The 13,054-nt window shown below is 43.4% G+C and overlaps 1 protein-coding gene and 1 pseudogene across 4 annotated transcripts in view; one reads left to right on the forward strand and one right to left on the reverse strand.

The window, feature by feature from the left end:
• Nucleotides 1-9,511, reverse strand: part of MALT1 (MALT1 paracaspase) — a 59,039-nt gene extending 49,528 nt beyond the window's left edge. For 3 of the 4 annotated variants that reach the window (XM_029218780.1, XM_029218764.1, XM_029218772.1), the window contains exon 1: nt 9,114-9,511. In XM_029218780.1, coding sequence (XP_029074613.1) covers nt 9,114-9,388 — 275 coding nt within the window. In that variant the 5' untranslated portion in view covers nt 9,389-9,511. The remainder of the gene's footprint in view (nt 1-9,113) is intronic. The other variant, XM_029218756.1, reaches the window with a different exon arrangement.
• Nucleotides 361-2,436, forward strand: LOC114893181 (annotated as a pseudogene).
• Nucleotides 9,512-13,054: the final 3,543 nt, after the last annotated feature.

Raw genomic sequence — 13,054 nt, forward strand, 5'->3', positions numbered from 1 at the left:
GTCTTAAAATCATGAGCTTTTCTTTCACAAGCATGTCTTCTTTACCCAACTAGATAACAGTACTCCTTGCAAGCAGACACCCTATCATATATATATATATATATCTTTTTAAAATCCCTCAATACCTAAAATTTCTTGCCCATATGAATTATTTATAACTGAAATGCCTGGAAGCCTGGATGGAAGGGGTCAAACATAATGGTACCACAGCTGCGGCAGAGCCAAGATTAGTTAGCAAGCTTTCATACGACTTAAAATATTGTTAGTCCACATTCATTTTGATCAGTTTTAGTAAAAGGCTGCCACAGCATTTATATAATGGTCACCCAAGATTTATAATTCTGTGATAAAGTAGGTTATTTCATGAAGAAAATGGATTCAACCAAAATAACTTCAATACTAATATTCTATCTCACAGTACTGTTAGAATTAAATTAGACAATCCATGTAAAAAGTACTTAGCGCAGTGTGCGTCAAATAAGAAGCACTCAATAAAAGCCAGCTCTTATTATGCAATAAAAATATGGGACTATTAAAAGGAGACTAAGGCTAATTTCGCTTATTTCTAAAACTGTTTTAGCTTTTCCTTAAAAACTGTTTTTGACCCTGGACGCCAGCCTCTGCCTCTGGACCCGGAAGGCCGAGAAGGAGCCGCGGTCCGCAACCCCGAGCGCCAACCATGGGCCCGCGCCGCCAGATCCGCAAGCCCGAAGTCCCAAGGAGGCGCGCCGCAAGCCCGGCTCCCGCCGCCCGCCCCCCCACCCCCCTCCGGCCGGGCCCATCCTTAGGCACTTCCTCCCGTCAACTTGCTCGCCGGAGACATCGGGTTCTGAAGGAGATCCGAACTCTTCAGAAGAGCACACACCTGTTGTTAAAGGAAGAACCCCTTCTGCCGCCTGGCAAGAGAAATACGTGTTAAATTCACTCGTGGTGTGGACTTCAATTGGGAAACCCAGGCCCTGCTGGCCCTACAAGAGGCAGCAGAAGCGTTTCTAGTTCGTCTCTTTGAGGATGCCTATCTCCTCTCCTTACAGGCCAGCCGTGTCACTCTGTTCCCGAAGGATGTGCCGCTGGCCAGGAGGATCCGAGGCATCAGGAAGGGCTCAGCTGAGCTCCTGCCGCCCATGACTCTGGACGATACCGGGGACTCTGCCCGTAACTAGGGCCAGATCCACGGAGTACAAGGTGGTGCCTGGACTTGCTGTCTCTGAGCAGAGCGTGCGTGTTGCTTTTGTAATTAGGTTTTCTTTAAGAAGAATAAGACTGCATGGCTTTCCTCTGTAACAGAGGTAATACATCACAGAATCAACACATTCCAAAAGTCCTGAGAATAATTTTCAGATGAAGGGACTCCAAGTTTGACTTCGCTTTGCAAATTATTCATACGCCTGATGATTTGGAAGACACCAGATTTTCTAGGTTGTGAGAGAAAAGGATATTTACTGATTATTTTAGATCTTTCTGTACCATTTAAATTTTTTTACCATATGTATATTTACTTTCATTTAAAACATAAGGGAAAAAAATAAGAGAAGACCACTTCAGCCGGTTGCATGGAAGAGGCTGGCGCGTCCAGCCTGCAAATCTCTGTCCTTCAGGTTGATTTCATGATCAGTGGCTGCAGCAAGCTCCTGTGTGGACTGTGCCTGTCAACAGACTGTACAGCTTTTCAAAAACTCAGTTGGGATGCAAACAGGAAATCGTTAAGGTTTGATGTTCTGGCTCCTTCTGGTAAATTCCTATCAAAATCATTCAGAAATTCTAGCTTGTAGAATTTATTCTTATTTGCAAGTCATAGACGATGTATCGTAATTTATACTGCAGAATTTTTCATTCCAGGACTTTTAAGAGCATTTTCAATGTTCTTACAGGTAGTTTTTATAACTCCCTTGTGGAGAGGTAATAAAAATAATTCTTAAATGAGAAAAAGTTGAAGCGAAGTCACGATTATACAGAGATTATACTGTGTCCTTTGTGCGTTAGCATTAAGTTCTTCATTTGAATGCTTTGCCAACAGCCACAATTTAAACGAGAATTCAGGGATGTGTTTTTGGCTCCGGTGGAGTAGAGTGAGAGCAGATAAAAACCTTGCCCATCTCTTGTAACTGAAAGCAGCTTAAGAGATCTCCAGAGAAATGGGAAGTGCCACCCGAAGACTTTTAGATATTGTGTGTAGTGAAAATGATTAGTGAGGGCGGACACTAATAATGATGTGTCAGCCAACTGAACTGAGAGACAAACTAAAGGGAAAAGGACCAAGTTCTGTTGTGTGATAGACTTTAACCCTTTGGAAAAACCGTTTCCTGTTCGACATCAACTCATTTTTATGTAGACACTGGAATAAAGCTTACCTATCTATGACTAAAACAAACAAACAAACAAACAAAAACTGTTTTTGAGAGACTTCCCTGGTGGCGCAGTGGTTAAGGATCCACCTGCCAGTGCAGGGGACATGGGTTCGAGCCCTGGTCCAGGAAGATCCCACGTGCCGCGAAGCAACTAAGCCTGTGCGCCACAACTACTGAGCCTGTGCTCTAAAGCCTGCGAGCCACAACTACTGAGCCCATGTGCCACAACTACTGAAGCCCACACGCCTAGAGCCCATGCTCCGCAACGAGAAGCCACCACAATGAGAAGCCCGCGCACCGCAAAGAAGAGTAGCCCCTGCGCACCGCAACAAAGACCCAATGCAGCCAAAAATAAATAAATAAAGTAAATTTGTTAAAAAATTGTTTTTGAGTAATTACTGTTTTGGGAACCAGATAGTGTCCTCCAAAGCCTCCAGTCACTAGGTATTCTTTTCTAGGTATTCTAGCTAAATTTGTATATTCAATAGTCTATCCTTGTTAAATGTCAATAATCATATTACAGATCAACCGTTCCCAATTCTGGGCTGTACACTCTGGCAACACAATCTGAAGTCCACGGCAAATTGATAAAGGTAAGGACAATAAGACTGTCTTTTACTCTAAGATTATCTTTCCTATTTTTAAAAGTGTCAAAGTGTCCTTTCTTTTATGAAATAATGGTGATTGCGATGGTAGCAAAAACAAAAGCTGAAGGTGCTGCTACAATATTTTGTAAAATTTTCTTTTACTAGTCTCTGGAATACCCAAGGAACCGGTATTAGACACAATATAAGGATTACCCATTTTTCAAATAATTATAATATGAAATTTATAAAAACAAGGATGCTGTATGCTATTTTTTTTATGATTCAGAAAGGTTATCAAGATCTGATACATGAAATTAAGATGCCATCTTGTCAAATGCAACCAAACGGTGCTTTAATCTTTATATTAATATGGAGAAAACTAAAAACAATTTTACTTTCCCCCCACCAAATGAAGAAAGATCAAATTGAAATAGACAACGACTTCTCTTCCAGTACAAGAGGCACTGGAGAAAAACAAGGTGCTCTCTCTTCTTTCCTTTTACTGATTTTCCACATGGGCACCGGCTTTCAGCTAAGATGATGTTTATACATACTCAACTTTTCTTTCTTTCCTTTTTTAGTTACATTCCTGTCAGGCTGTGCTTTGAAGTGGTTTCTACCAGCTCTAATTTGAAATTTCTGATTTAATTAAAAAGACTGCTTTCTTACTGAAACAAATAGACTTTGCTTTAAAAAAAAAACCTATATTTATCTTTTAAAAATGTATAATCAAATAGAACATATTGATATTATACACCTTTTAGGGTACAAACCATGGCACTGCTTTTAGACTCTTTTGTTTCTCTTGGTACATTTACACTTCAGAATCCTTATTCATTAATTCAACAACTACTTATTAATCACCTAAAATAGGACAACCATTTTTTCTAGGTATTTTTCTAGCTGCAAACAAAATCGCCCATCCTCCTAGATTTTTCTACAGGAGAGGGACAGATATGTATACACACACAGAGATCTGTGCATCCATCCATCCAACTGTCCTAAGTGCTTTGGAGAAAAACAAAGCAAAGCAGAGGGATAGGTAAGGCTGGAGCAGACGTAGAGGGTGATTTTAAGTAGTGTGATCAGAGAAGACCTCACTGAGAAGGTGACCTTTTTAAAAAAAATGTAATCAATGTTGTTTATTTTTAAAATTTTTATTGAAATATAGTTGATTTACAATGCTGTGCTAGTTTCAAATGTATAGCAAAGTGATTCAATTATACATAAATATACAAATATATTCCTGTTTTACGTTCTCCTCCCTTATAGTTATTACAAGATATTGAGTATAGTTCCCTGTGCTATACAGTAGGCCCTTGTTGGTTACCTATTTTATATACAGTAGTGTGTATATTTTAGTCCCAAATTCCTAATTTATCGCTCCCTCCTTTCCCCTTTGGTAACCATAAGTCTGTTTTCTACATCTGTGAGCCTATTTCTGTTTTGTAAATAACTTCATTTGTATCATTCTTTTAGATTCTACGTATAAGCGATATCACATGATGTTTGTCATTCTCTGTGAGAAGGTGACTTTTAAGCAAACACCTGAAGAGGTAAAGGAGCCTGTCTTGTGGTTCATCCGTGGAACACATCTCAGGTTGAGCAAACAGCAAGTCCAAAGGCCCTACTGTCTTCAAGGAAGGGCAAGAAAGCATGTGTGACTAGAGCTGAGAGAGGGAGGGAGACACTAACAGGATATCAGTTCCAAGAGCTCACTGGTAGCTAACTGGTGTTTTTACTCTGAGATGGAGAAACAATGGGAGGGTTTTGAACACAGGGAGGATAAGACCTGATTTAATGTTTTAAAAGATTCTTACTGCTATATTGAGAATAGACTGGGATGGGAGCAAAGCAGGAGGCGGAGACGTTAGGCGGCCATTGGAACAATGCAGGTGAGAGATAATGGTGGCCTGGACCAGGGTGGTCGCAGTGGACGTAGGATTCTAGACACATACTGGAGGTATGGCAGAAGGGATTTGCTGATGCAGTGGATGTGGTATATAAAAGCGGAGTCAGGAATGACTCTGAAGTTTCTGGCCTCAGCACCTGGACAGATGTAGTTGCCCTTCACTGAGATGCAGAAGACTGCAAGAGAAAGAGGTTATGGCGGAAGACGTGTTAAGTTTTGCATTTAGGATGTCTATTAGTCATTCAAGAGGAGATCTACACGAATGAATCCAGGAGTTCAAAGCAAAGACATGGGCTGAAGATATGAACTGAGAGTAATCAACCTAAATATGTGTAAAGCTAGGAAGACTTAAGGATAACACCAAGGTGGGGATTAGGTGAAGAAGTCTAGACAAAGAGATACAACGCCTAAGCCCTAGGGCATTCCAAAAATCCAAAGATGAAGAGGTAGAGACTGAAGAGATAGGGACAGGAGGAAACCTTCCTATCATAAAGTGCTCGAGGGCAGGATTCCGTAGCTAAAAGAGCACCTTCTACACAGCAAGTATGCAGTGGCTGACTGTTTTCCCTGGTCCCAAAGCCCCATCTCTAAGCTCCCTCCTTCATGGAATTTACACACTATTAGAGCCTCCTGAAAGTTCTGCCATCTTCGGGGCTTGAACGTTCCAAGCCTCCGCAGAATTCACACTGCTTGGGCAAGACACTCAGAACCTGTGCTTATCTACACTGACAGCAAAGGGCATTCAATATTCAGGCAGTTTGGAATGGAACTAGGGCTGAGTTTGTTTAGGGCACTCCCACATGTTCATGTTTTGGGAAACTAAACTATATGTAAGGATTTATCCTGAATCACCAATAACCATCTGGAAACACTCCTTATCCCTGATGGGACAGTTCAGAAGGAACTCCTGTGGCTTATTTATTAAATTCTTACCTAGTCTGAGGAAAGTCGTATAGAGTGAGGAAAAAAAGTGAAAAGAAACAGAATAGGCAACCTTCTGGGATTTTAGGGCTGTGAATCCAGCGACTCTGCAGAAAGCACTGCACATCCTCGTGGGAACTGTCATCCATTTGGACTAGATTCACTATAATTCCTGTGTTTGACACTAGAGAAAAATGCCTTTTGGACCTTTTACTATTGTAGATGCTCTTTTGCCATCGGTATGAAATCGTTTTAAAATCACTGTTTTAGTCTTAAATAGAAAAAGCACCGCCAGCTTACCTTGCCCCCTCAGTTGTCACTCCCCAGCCTCCAAGTTCCCAGGGCTAACCTTTTGTTAGGTCAGTTTAATTCTTCTGATCTCAACAGGTATGTGAGCTTAATGTTCTCCAGTTCTCCAACCTTCAGGGTGGCCTCCACTTTGCCCAGCACAACTAACCTACTCTGAGCTAACCTTCACCATCCTGGAAGGCTGGCCAAACTCATCTGTCTCCAGTAAACTTCCCACCCTGAAATCCCCAGCTTCCACAACTTCATGCCCTTTGTTGCTTGTCTCCTCTTGCTGGGCAACTGCCCTCTCTCCATACTACCTTCGCCAGAGAAGTGGTCTCAAACTTTTCCATTAGTTCCTCAAACAAAGCTAATACCATTCTATAGCCTTTAACAAAACTTAACTGAAGGCTTAGGGAGGAAAACTGAACACCTGATGTCAGGTATCCACCACTTTTAGATTCCATCAGCCATGCCTCTTCAGTGGCAGGGCCTTACTGATGTTCTCCCTCCTTCATGGCCAAATAGGAGTGCTCACTTCAGGAGAAACTTCTTCAGGAAAGGCCAGAGCCTTCCCTAACTAGAGTAGTAATTAATTTCACAAATTAACCAATCACAGATCTGGTAATCTGACCCCGCCCCCTGCCCACAAAGAAGACAACTGTTTATATTATTGTAAGTCTAGAAATTCAGAAATCTATGGACCTAGAATAATAGTATGTATCTTGGATTTTCTTTGCACAGCCAAAAGCACAATGTATTCTTCCTAGAACAGAAAAAAAAAAAAAAAAGGGGTGTACTTCCCTGGCAGTCCAGTGGTTAAGACTCTGTGCTTCCGATGCAGGGAACATGGGTTCGATCCCTGGTTGGGGAACTAAGACCCCACGTGCCGTGCAGAGTAGCAAAAAGTTAAAAATAAAAAAAGAAAGAAAGAAAGAAAAAAGTATGCCATCTGCTCAACTTTGCAAATTTACCACTTCTTGATTCCATCCTCACATCATTACTCCACTGAACAGCCAAATAATCCCAAATCATCATTATTCTGGTTTAACCTCAAACTCTTTGAAACTCAAGGTTGTGGTGAGAATTAAATACTTAATACATTGTCTGTTATATATATTAAGTGATTAATAAATGATAAAAACCCACTGTGATTATTCACACCCAACATAGCATCTAACATATTATTTGTGATTGTCTCAGAATAAGTCTATTACTGCATAAGCCCTTATAAGTAGGAGCGAAATATCTGACATCGTTTTATCTTCTGAAACATTTGCAAAAATCAGGCACTCAAAAAACTTAATTTTGAACGAATGGTTCCCCTCTCAATTCAAAATTATTTATAGAGTGTCTAAGATAGGTTCTATGCATAACATATAGGATCTTAAATCTTCTTGTTCTCGAGGAGTTTATAAAGACATGTACAAATAATCATACAAGACAAAGTTTGGTTACATGAGAAGTTAAAAAAACTGCTAAGGGGTTCAAAGGCAGACCCAAATCGTAACAGTGATCTAGAGCAGTGGTTCTAAGTGTAGTCTGGGAAGCCCTACTGCAGTTCCTGAGACCCTTTTCACAGGATGCCCAAGGTCAAAATGACTTTTCATAATAATACTAAGATGTTATTTATTTTTTTCATTCATTCTCTCAAGAATGGACACTGGCATATCCAGAGTTACCTGACCTGTGACAGTGCAACAGACTGAGTGCAGAAGGACATAAAAGATGCCGGTTCTCTGGGATTAAGCCAAGACATTAAAGAGATTTTCAAAATGTAAAACAATGCCACTTTTCTAACTAAATTTTTTGTTTTGGAAAAGGTTGTTCTTCCACAAAAACACGTCATTTCTGTTAACATGTAATGAATTATTCTCTTTAAATATTAAAAAATTCTTAATTTTAATTTCTAATACGGTAAATATCAGTATATGTTGTATGTATGTAACATATAGAACCCACGTTAAAAACTCTCGGGCCGGGGGGGGGGGGGCGGTTTCCCTGGCAGTGCAGTGGTTAAGAATCCGCCTGCCTATGCAGGGGACACAGGTTCGAGCCCTGGTCCATGTGGGGTCCAGGAAGATCCCACATGCTGCGGAACAACTAAGCCCGTGCGCCACAACTACTGAGTCTGCGCTCTAGAGCCCGTGAGCAACTACTGAAGCCCTCACGCCACAACTACTGAAGCCTGCCTAGAGCCCGTGCTCCACAATGAGAAGCTCACGCACCACAACGAAGAGTAGCCCCAGCTCGCCACAACTAGAGAAAGCCCGCGTGCAGCAACGAAGACCCAACATAGCCAAAAATAAATAAATAGATAAATAAATAAATAAATAAAACCCCAAAACTCTCTGGGGTTCTCAATAATTCGTAAGAGTGTAAAGAAGTCCTGAGAGTCTTAAGCCCAGTTCCAAGCCTGGTAATAGGAAAATGGGTTAATGTTCATGGTGAAATCAGGAAGAAAACCTGGCAAGTTGGTTTGATGGAGGAAGACGGTGAGTTTAGTTTCTTTCTTTCCCACTATCCTTCTCTCTCTACATCTACATTAAAACCTTCATGAATTCCTGCACCTCAAACCCTTCACCTTCATTATCTACCTGCACGTCCCCTTCCTAACCTCCCTTAGATCTTCTAGGTCTGTGTATTTTAATCTTTTGGAATTACCGCCCTAACGTAATGGTCTCCAGATAGCTTTCTTTATATTCTCCTTGGTCAACCTCGATTTCTCTCTTTCAGCTAAAGGGGAGGAGGGTAGGAAAAGGGCGTGCACTGCCGGAGTCCAACCTCGAATCTCTGCATTCCCAGGACTTTCCTGGGTTCAGGCTCTCTGTCTGGAAGGTTACTGAAGTTCTCCCACCTCCTTCCCTCCGCGCTCCTTACCCCCAGCGGCCCCTGCACCATCTCAAGTGGCCCCGCTGTTTTCCAACCTCACCCATCGCCGCGTCCGCCCTCCCTCTCCCGCGCCCACTTCACTCTCCCCGCGCGCCCCCCGCCCAAGTACGCCCCCACGTGACCCCGCCCCGCCCTTACACCCCACCCCGGGCCCCGGTGCCGCACCTGAGCCGGAGGCGCCCCCGACTCCCTGCCACCTCGGCCAGCCTCCTCCATCCCCGGCCCTCGGGCGCTCGGTCCAAGCTCCGGCCGAGCCTCCGCAGCAGCGGCTCCGGAAGGCGGTTGAGGGTCACGCCGGCTGCTGCGGGGAGCGGCGGCCCCGAGGGCGCGGCCGCCGGCGGCTGCGAGGCCAGGGGCGGCGGGGCCTGCAGCAGCTCCCCGCACAGCGACATGTCCCGCGCCGGCGACCCCGCGACAGCCGCTGCTCCCGCCGGCCGCATCGCGCACTTTCCGCTCGCCCCCTCGCTCGCCGCGGCGCCGCGGAGGCAGGGGCGGAAGGACTAACTGGACGGCGCTGCACCGTGCTCGGAGGAGGAAGCGCCGCTTCCCTCCCCGCAGAGCCAGGTTTGCCTGGGTGAGTCGGGCCGGCTGGCCGCGCTAGCGGCTCCGGGGGCGGGGCTGCCCACTGCGCGCGTGCGCGCGGCCGCGCACCTCCCCCCGCCCTTCGCGCCGCCTCTTCTGGGCCGCGGCGAGGCGCGCGCTTCAAACCCGGGTGGGAGGTGGAGTCGTTGCTGAGCAGGAAGGGTCGAATGGTGGCAGCTGGAGGAGGAAGCGGTGGAGGAACTACGGTCGGGCGGCACCACTATGGCGAGGAAGCCTGTGGCGTCGGGGCTTCCCGAGGCTGTGGGAGGAGGATTGCCTCACGCCAAGGAGGAGAGCACGTGGCTTTCCATCGCCGGCGGGTCCGCTCCTCCAGAGGCGCGCTCTGCTGACTCAGTGACTTGCGTGTGCCCGGCGACGCCACCAGCACCCGCGTTGGGCAGCCTCAGCGGAGGCTTCCTCGTTTTAGGATTAGATGTGTATGGCATTGCTAAGGGAAGTGGTGCTAGAGATCCAGATACTCAATGGAAATTGCCTGAAATCTGTGCCTAGACTTCAACAATAACAACAAAACTGGGCTATGGTGTATTTAAACCTAATTCGATCTTGGAAATGATTGTTTTTAGCAGGAATCACCTGGTTTCCTCCGAGTCAGACTGCCATCCAGAATCTTCATAAATCAGAGCAGACAGCTTTATAGAGGTTGCCCTTCCCTGGAAGGACGCAGAATAGATGAAATAACAAATGCAGACGCACCTGAGCTCACTCTCCCACTCTTAGCGATATTCGAGGCCATTGCCCCATTGAAAACTAGAGGATAGTTTGGGACAAAAGCGAGCAAGTAACTTATAAAGTGTGACTAGCCAGGTAGCCCCCAGACAGGTTTCCTGGCCCAGTTTCTGGTGGCATTAACTTTTTCATCACACGGGACAGCAGGATTTTCTGTAGCAATAATTTGGACACCCAAATTCTCACTACCTTTTTTCAGAGTGGTAGCTCCACACAGCTTCCACCACATTCTAGCACAGTTAGTCACTATCCAGTGATTTTTTTTAATCCAGTGTAAGTTCAAAGTTCAGAATGCGGTATAATGGCTAAGTGCACAAACTTTGGATCCAGGAAGATCTGCTGGGTTCTAGTTTTATGACTTTGAATAAGTTACTTAATTCTCTGCCTCATCTATTAAAATGGGACTGAAAATATAGTATATATAGAGTTGTTACCAGAATTAAAGGAGTTGATGTATGTAAATCACCTAGCTCTGCTTAGCAAGTAGTAGATAATAAATGCCAACTTATCAGCATTATTCTTACAAGTGCAAATGCTTGTTTCATATTCGGTTTGACCTTGGTAAACCTTTTCCAATTACTTCTAGTGCCTTCTGCTTTTGTCCTCAGTCAGTGAACAAATATTAGTCTATTACCTTCAGGTACCAAGCATGGAAATGAAGTCTTCTGGTCTTTATTGGTCTGGTCCTTATTAGTCTAGTCTTCTAGTCTGTTAAAATTGAGATTCAAGGGACTTTTTTCTAAGTGTACTATACACAAGTTTTTGCTTGTGCGCCTGCTCATTCATTACCCTGTGAGTATCCTTCCCAATTTGACCAGGTGCATCTTAGCCAGTACAGCTCAGCTGGGTAATGATGATGTCAGAGCCCTCCCACCCCCTCCCCTGCTTCTCCTCTCTGCCTCAAGACAAGTGCCTCCCTCATTTCACTCGAGTCAGGGCCCTGTTTTTCACCTAGCAATTTTATATCGTATGCATTCACCTCACCTGTCACCCTCCAGCCTCTACCTTGGACTAACATTACGTTTTATGACTGGTCTTTTTCTCCTCCCAATCAAATGTTAATATTTTTTAATGTAATTTCACTCCTGTGTTTCTCTTATGGTGGCTAATGGTACAGTAGAAAGAATGTGACCTTTAGAGTTAGCCCTGAATTTGAATTTTGATGCTGCCAGGCATTAATGGTGTGACTTTAGGCAAGTTAACCTCTCACCTGCAGTTTCCACATCTGTAAAGAGTAGAAGATGATAGTACCTGTTTTAAATGATTGTTACGAGAATTAAATGAGAGATAATTTCTATATGTACACATAGAAAGTGTCTGGGAGAAGTAGATGCAGAGTTTATTAGTACTCTCAAAGTTGCCAGGTTAATTTTGGAAAAACATAATAAACAGTAATTCAACATTGTAAATCAACTATGCTCCAGTAAAATTAAAATAATAAAAAAATAAATAAACAGTAAGTCACGTACCTTTTCTATATCAGCCATTACATTTCTATAAAGATAGGAGAAAAACAGAGTGGAGATCTGACTTTTAAATGCCCTTTGAAAGTTCATGCATGTCTACGGATAATATACTTGGGAGTTCTTCCTCCTTAGTTGAAAGTGACATAGATAGGGCTTTGTGAATCCAGACAATTTGCAGGAAGCCTGTGGTTTCATTCTATAGAAATCCATTGATGTCATCTTTAAAACACTCACACATCTGGAATCTGACCCATAGCTTTTTTTTCCTTTACGTGTTTTGACTAGAGTTGGTACTCTAACCAAAAATGCCAGAATGCCATTATTTTATATCTGGACAGATTTTCAAAGGTCCAGTGCAGGAGAACACCCAGAGGTCCTGGGATCTGTATACAACAGAGGGAAAGGAAACAGGAGTCCTGGACTTAAATGACATTCCTTGTCTCCCACCTTATTCCAATGTCATCACCCTTTGTGACCTCCAACTCAGCCTCTGTGTTGAGTCCACGCAAGCCACTTTCTGACACAAGGTTCTCCACTTTCCTTGCTGCCCCTTCTTGCCGCCATCTCTCAAAGGATTGGGGGGATTTTCCCATTTCAATTTCAACTTGGGAATAACAGCTAAGCATTGCATTAATATTCCATACCCTTCCTTCATGATGAATCATCCATGGCAGAGATTACATTTACTTGTCTCATTCATTCACAAATATTAATTGGATTCCTACCTTGTGCCAGGCTCTGTGCCAAATACTGTTAAGGGATGATTTTCATTTAGTTTTGTTTTTATTAAGCCTGTATTTTTTCTAGAGTTGTTTTAGGTTCACAGCAAAATTGAGGGGAAGGTACAGAGATATCTCATGTACCCTCTGCTCTCACCTACTTACAGCCTCCCCCATTATCAATATCCACCACCAGAGTGGTACATTTGTTACAACTGATGAACCTACACGGATACATAATAATCACCTTAAGTCCACAGTTTACATTAGGGTTCATCCTGGTGTTGTACGTTCTGTGGGTTTAGACAAATGTATAATGATATGTATCCACCATTAAGGTATCATACAGAGTATTTTCACTGTCCTAAAAATCCTCTGTACTCTGCCTATTCATCTCTGCTCCCTCCCAACCCTTTTCAATCACTGGTCTTTTTACCGTCTCCATATTTTGACCCTTTTCAGAAAGTGATATAAGTGGAATCATACAGCCTTTTCAGATTGGCTTCTTTCACTTAATAATATGCATCTAAGATTCCTCCATGTCTTTTCATAGCTTGATAGCTCATTTCTTTTTAGTGCTAAATAATATTCT

Source organism: Monodon monoceros, unplaced genomic scaffold (genome assembly GCF_005190385.1).
Source record: "Monodon monoceros isolate NGI ecotype Baffin Bay Population unplaced genomic scaffold, NGI_Narwhal_1 Super_Scaffold_1, whole genome shotgun sequence".
Classification (NCBI taxonomy): domain Eukaryota; kingdom Metazoa; phylum Chordata; class Mammalia; order Artiodactyla; family Monodontidae; genus Monodon; species Monodon monoceros.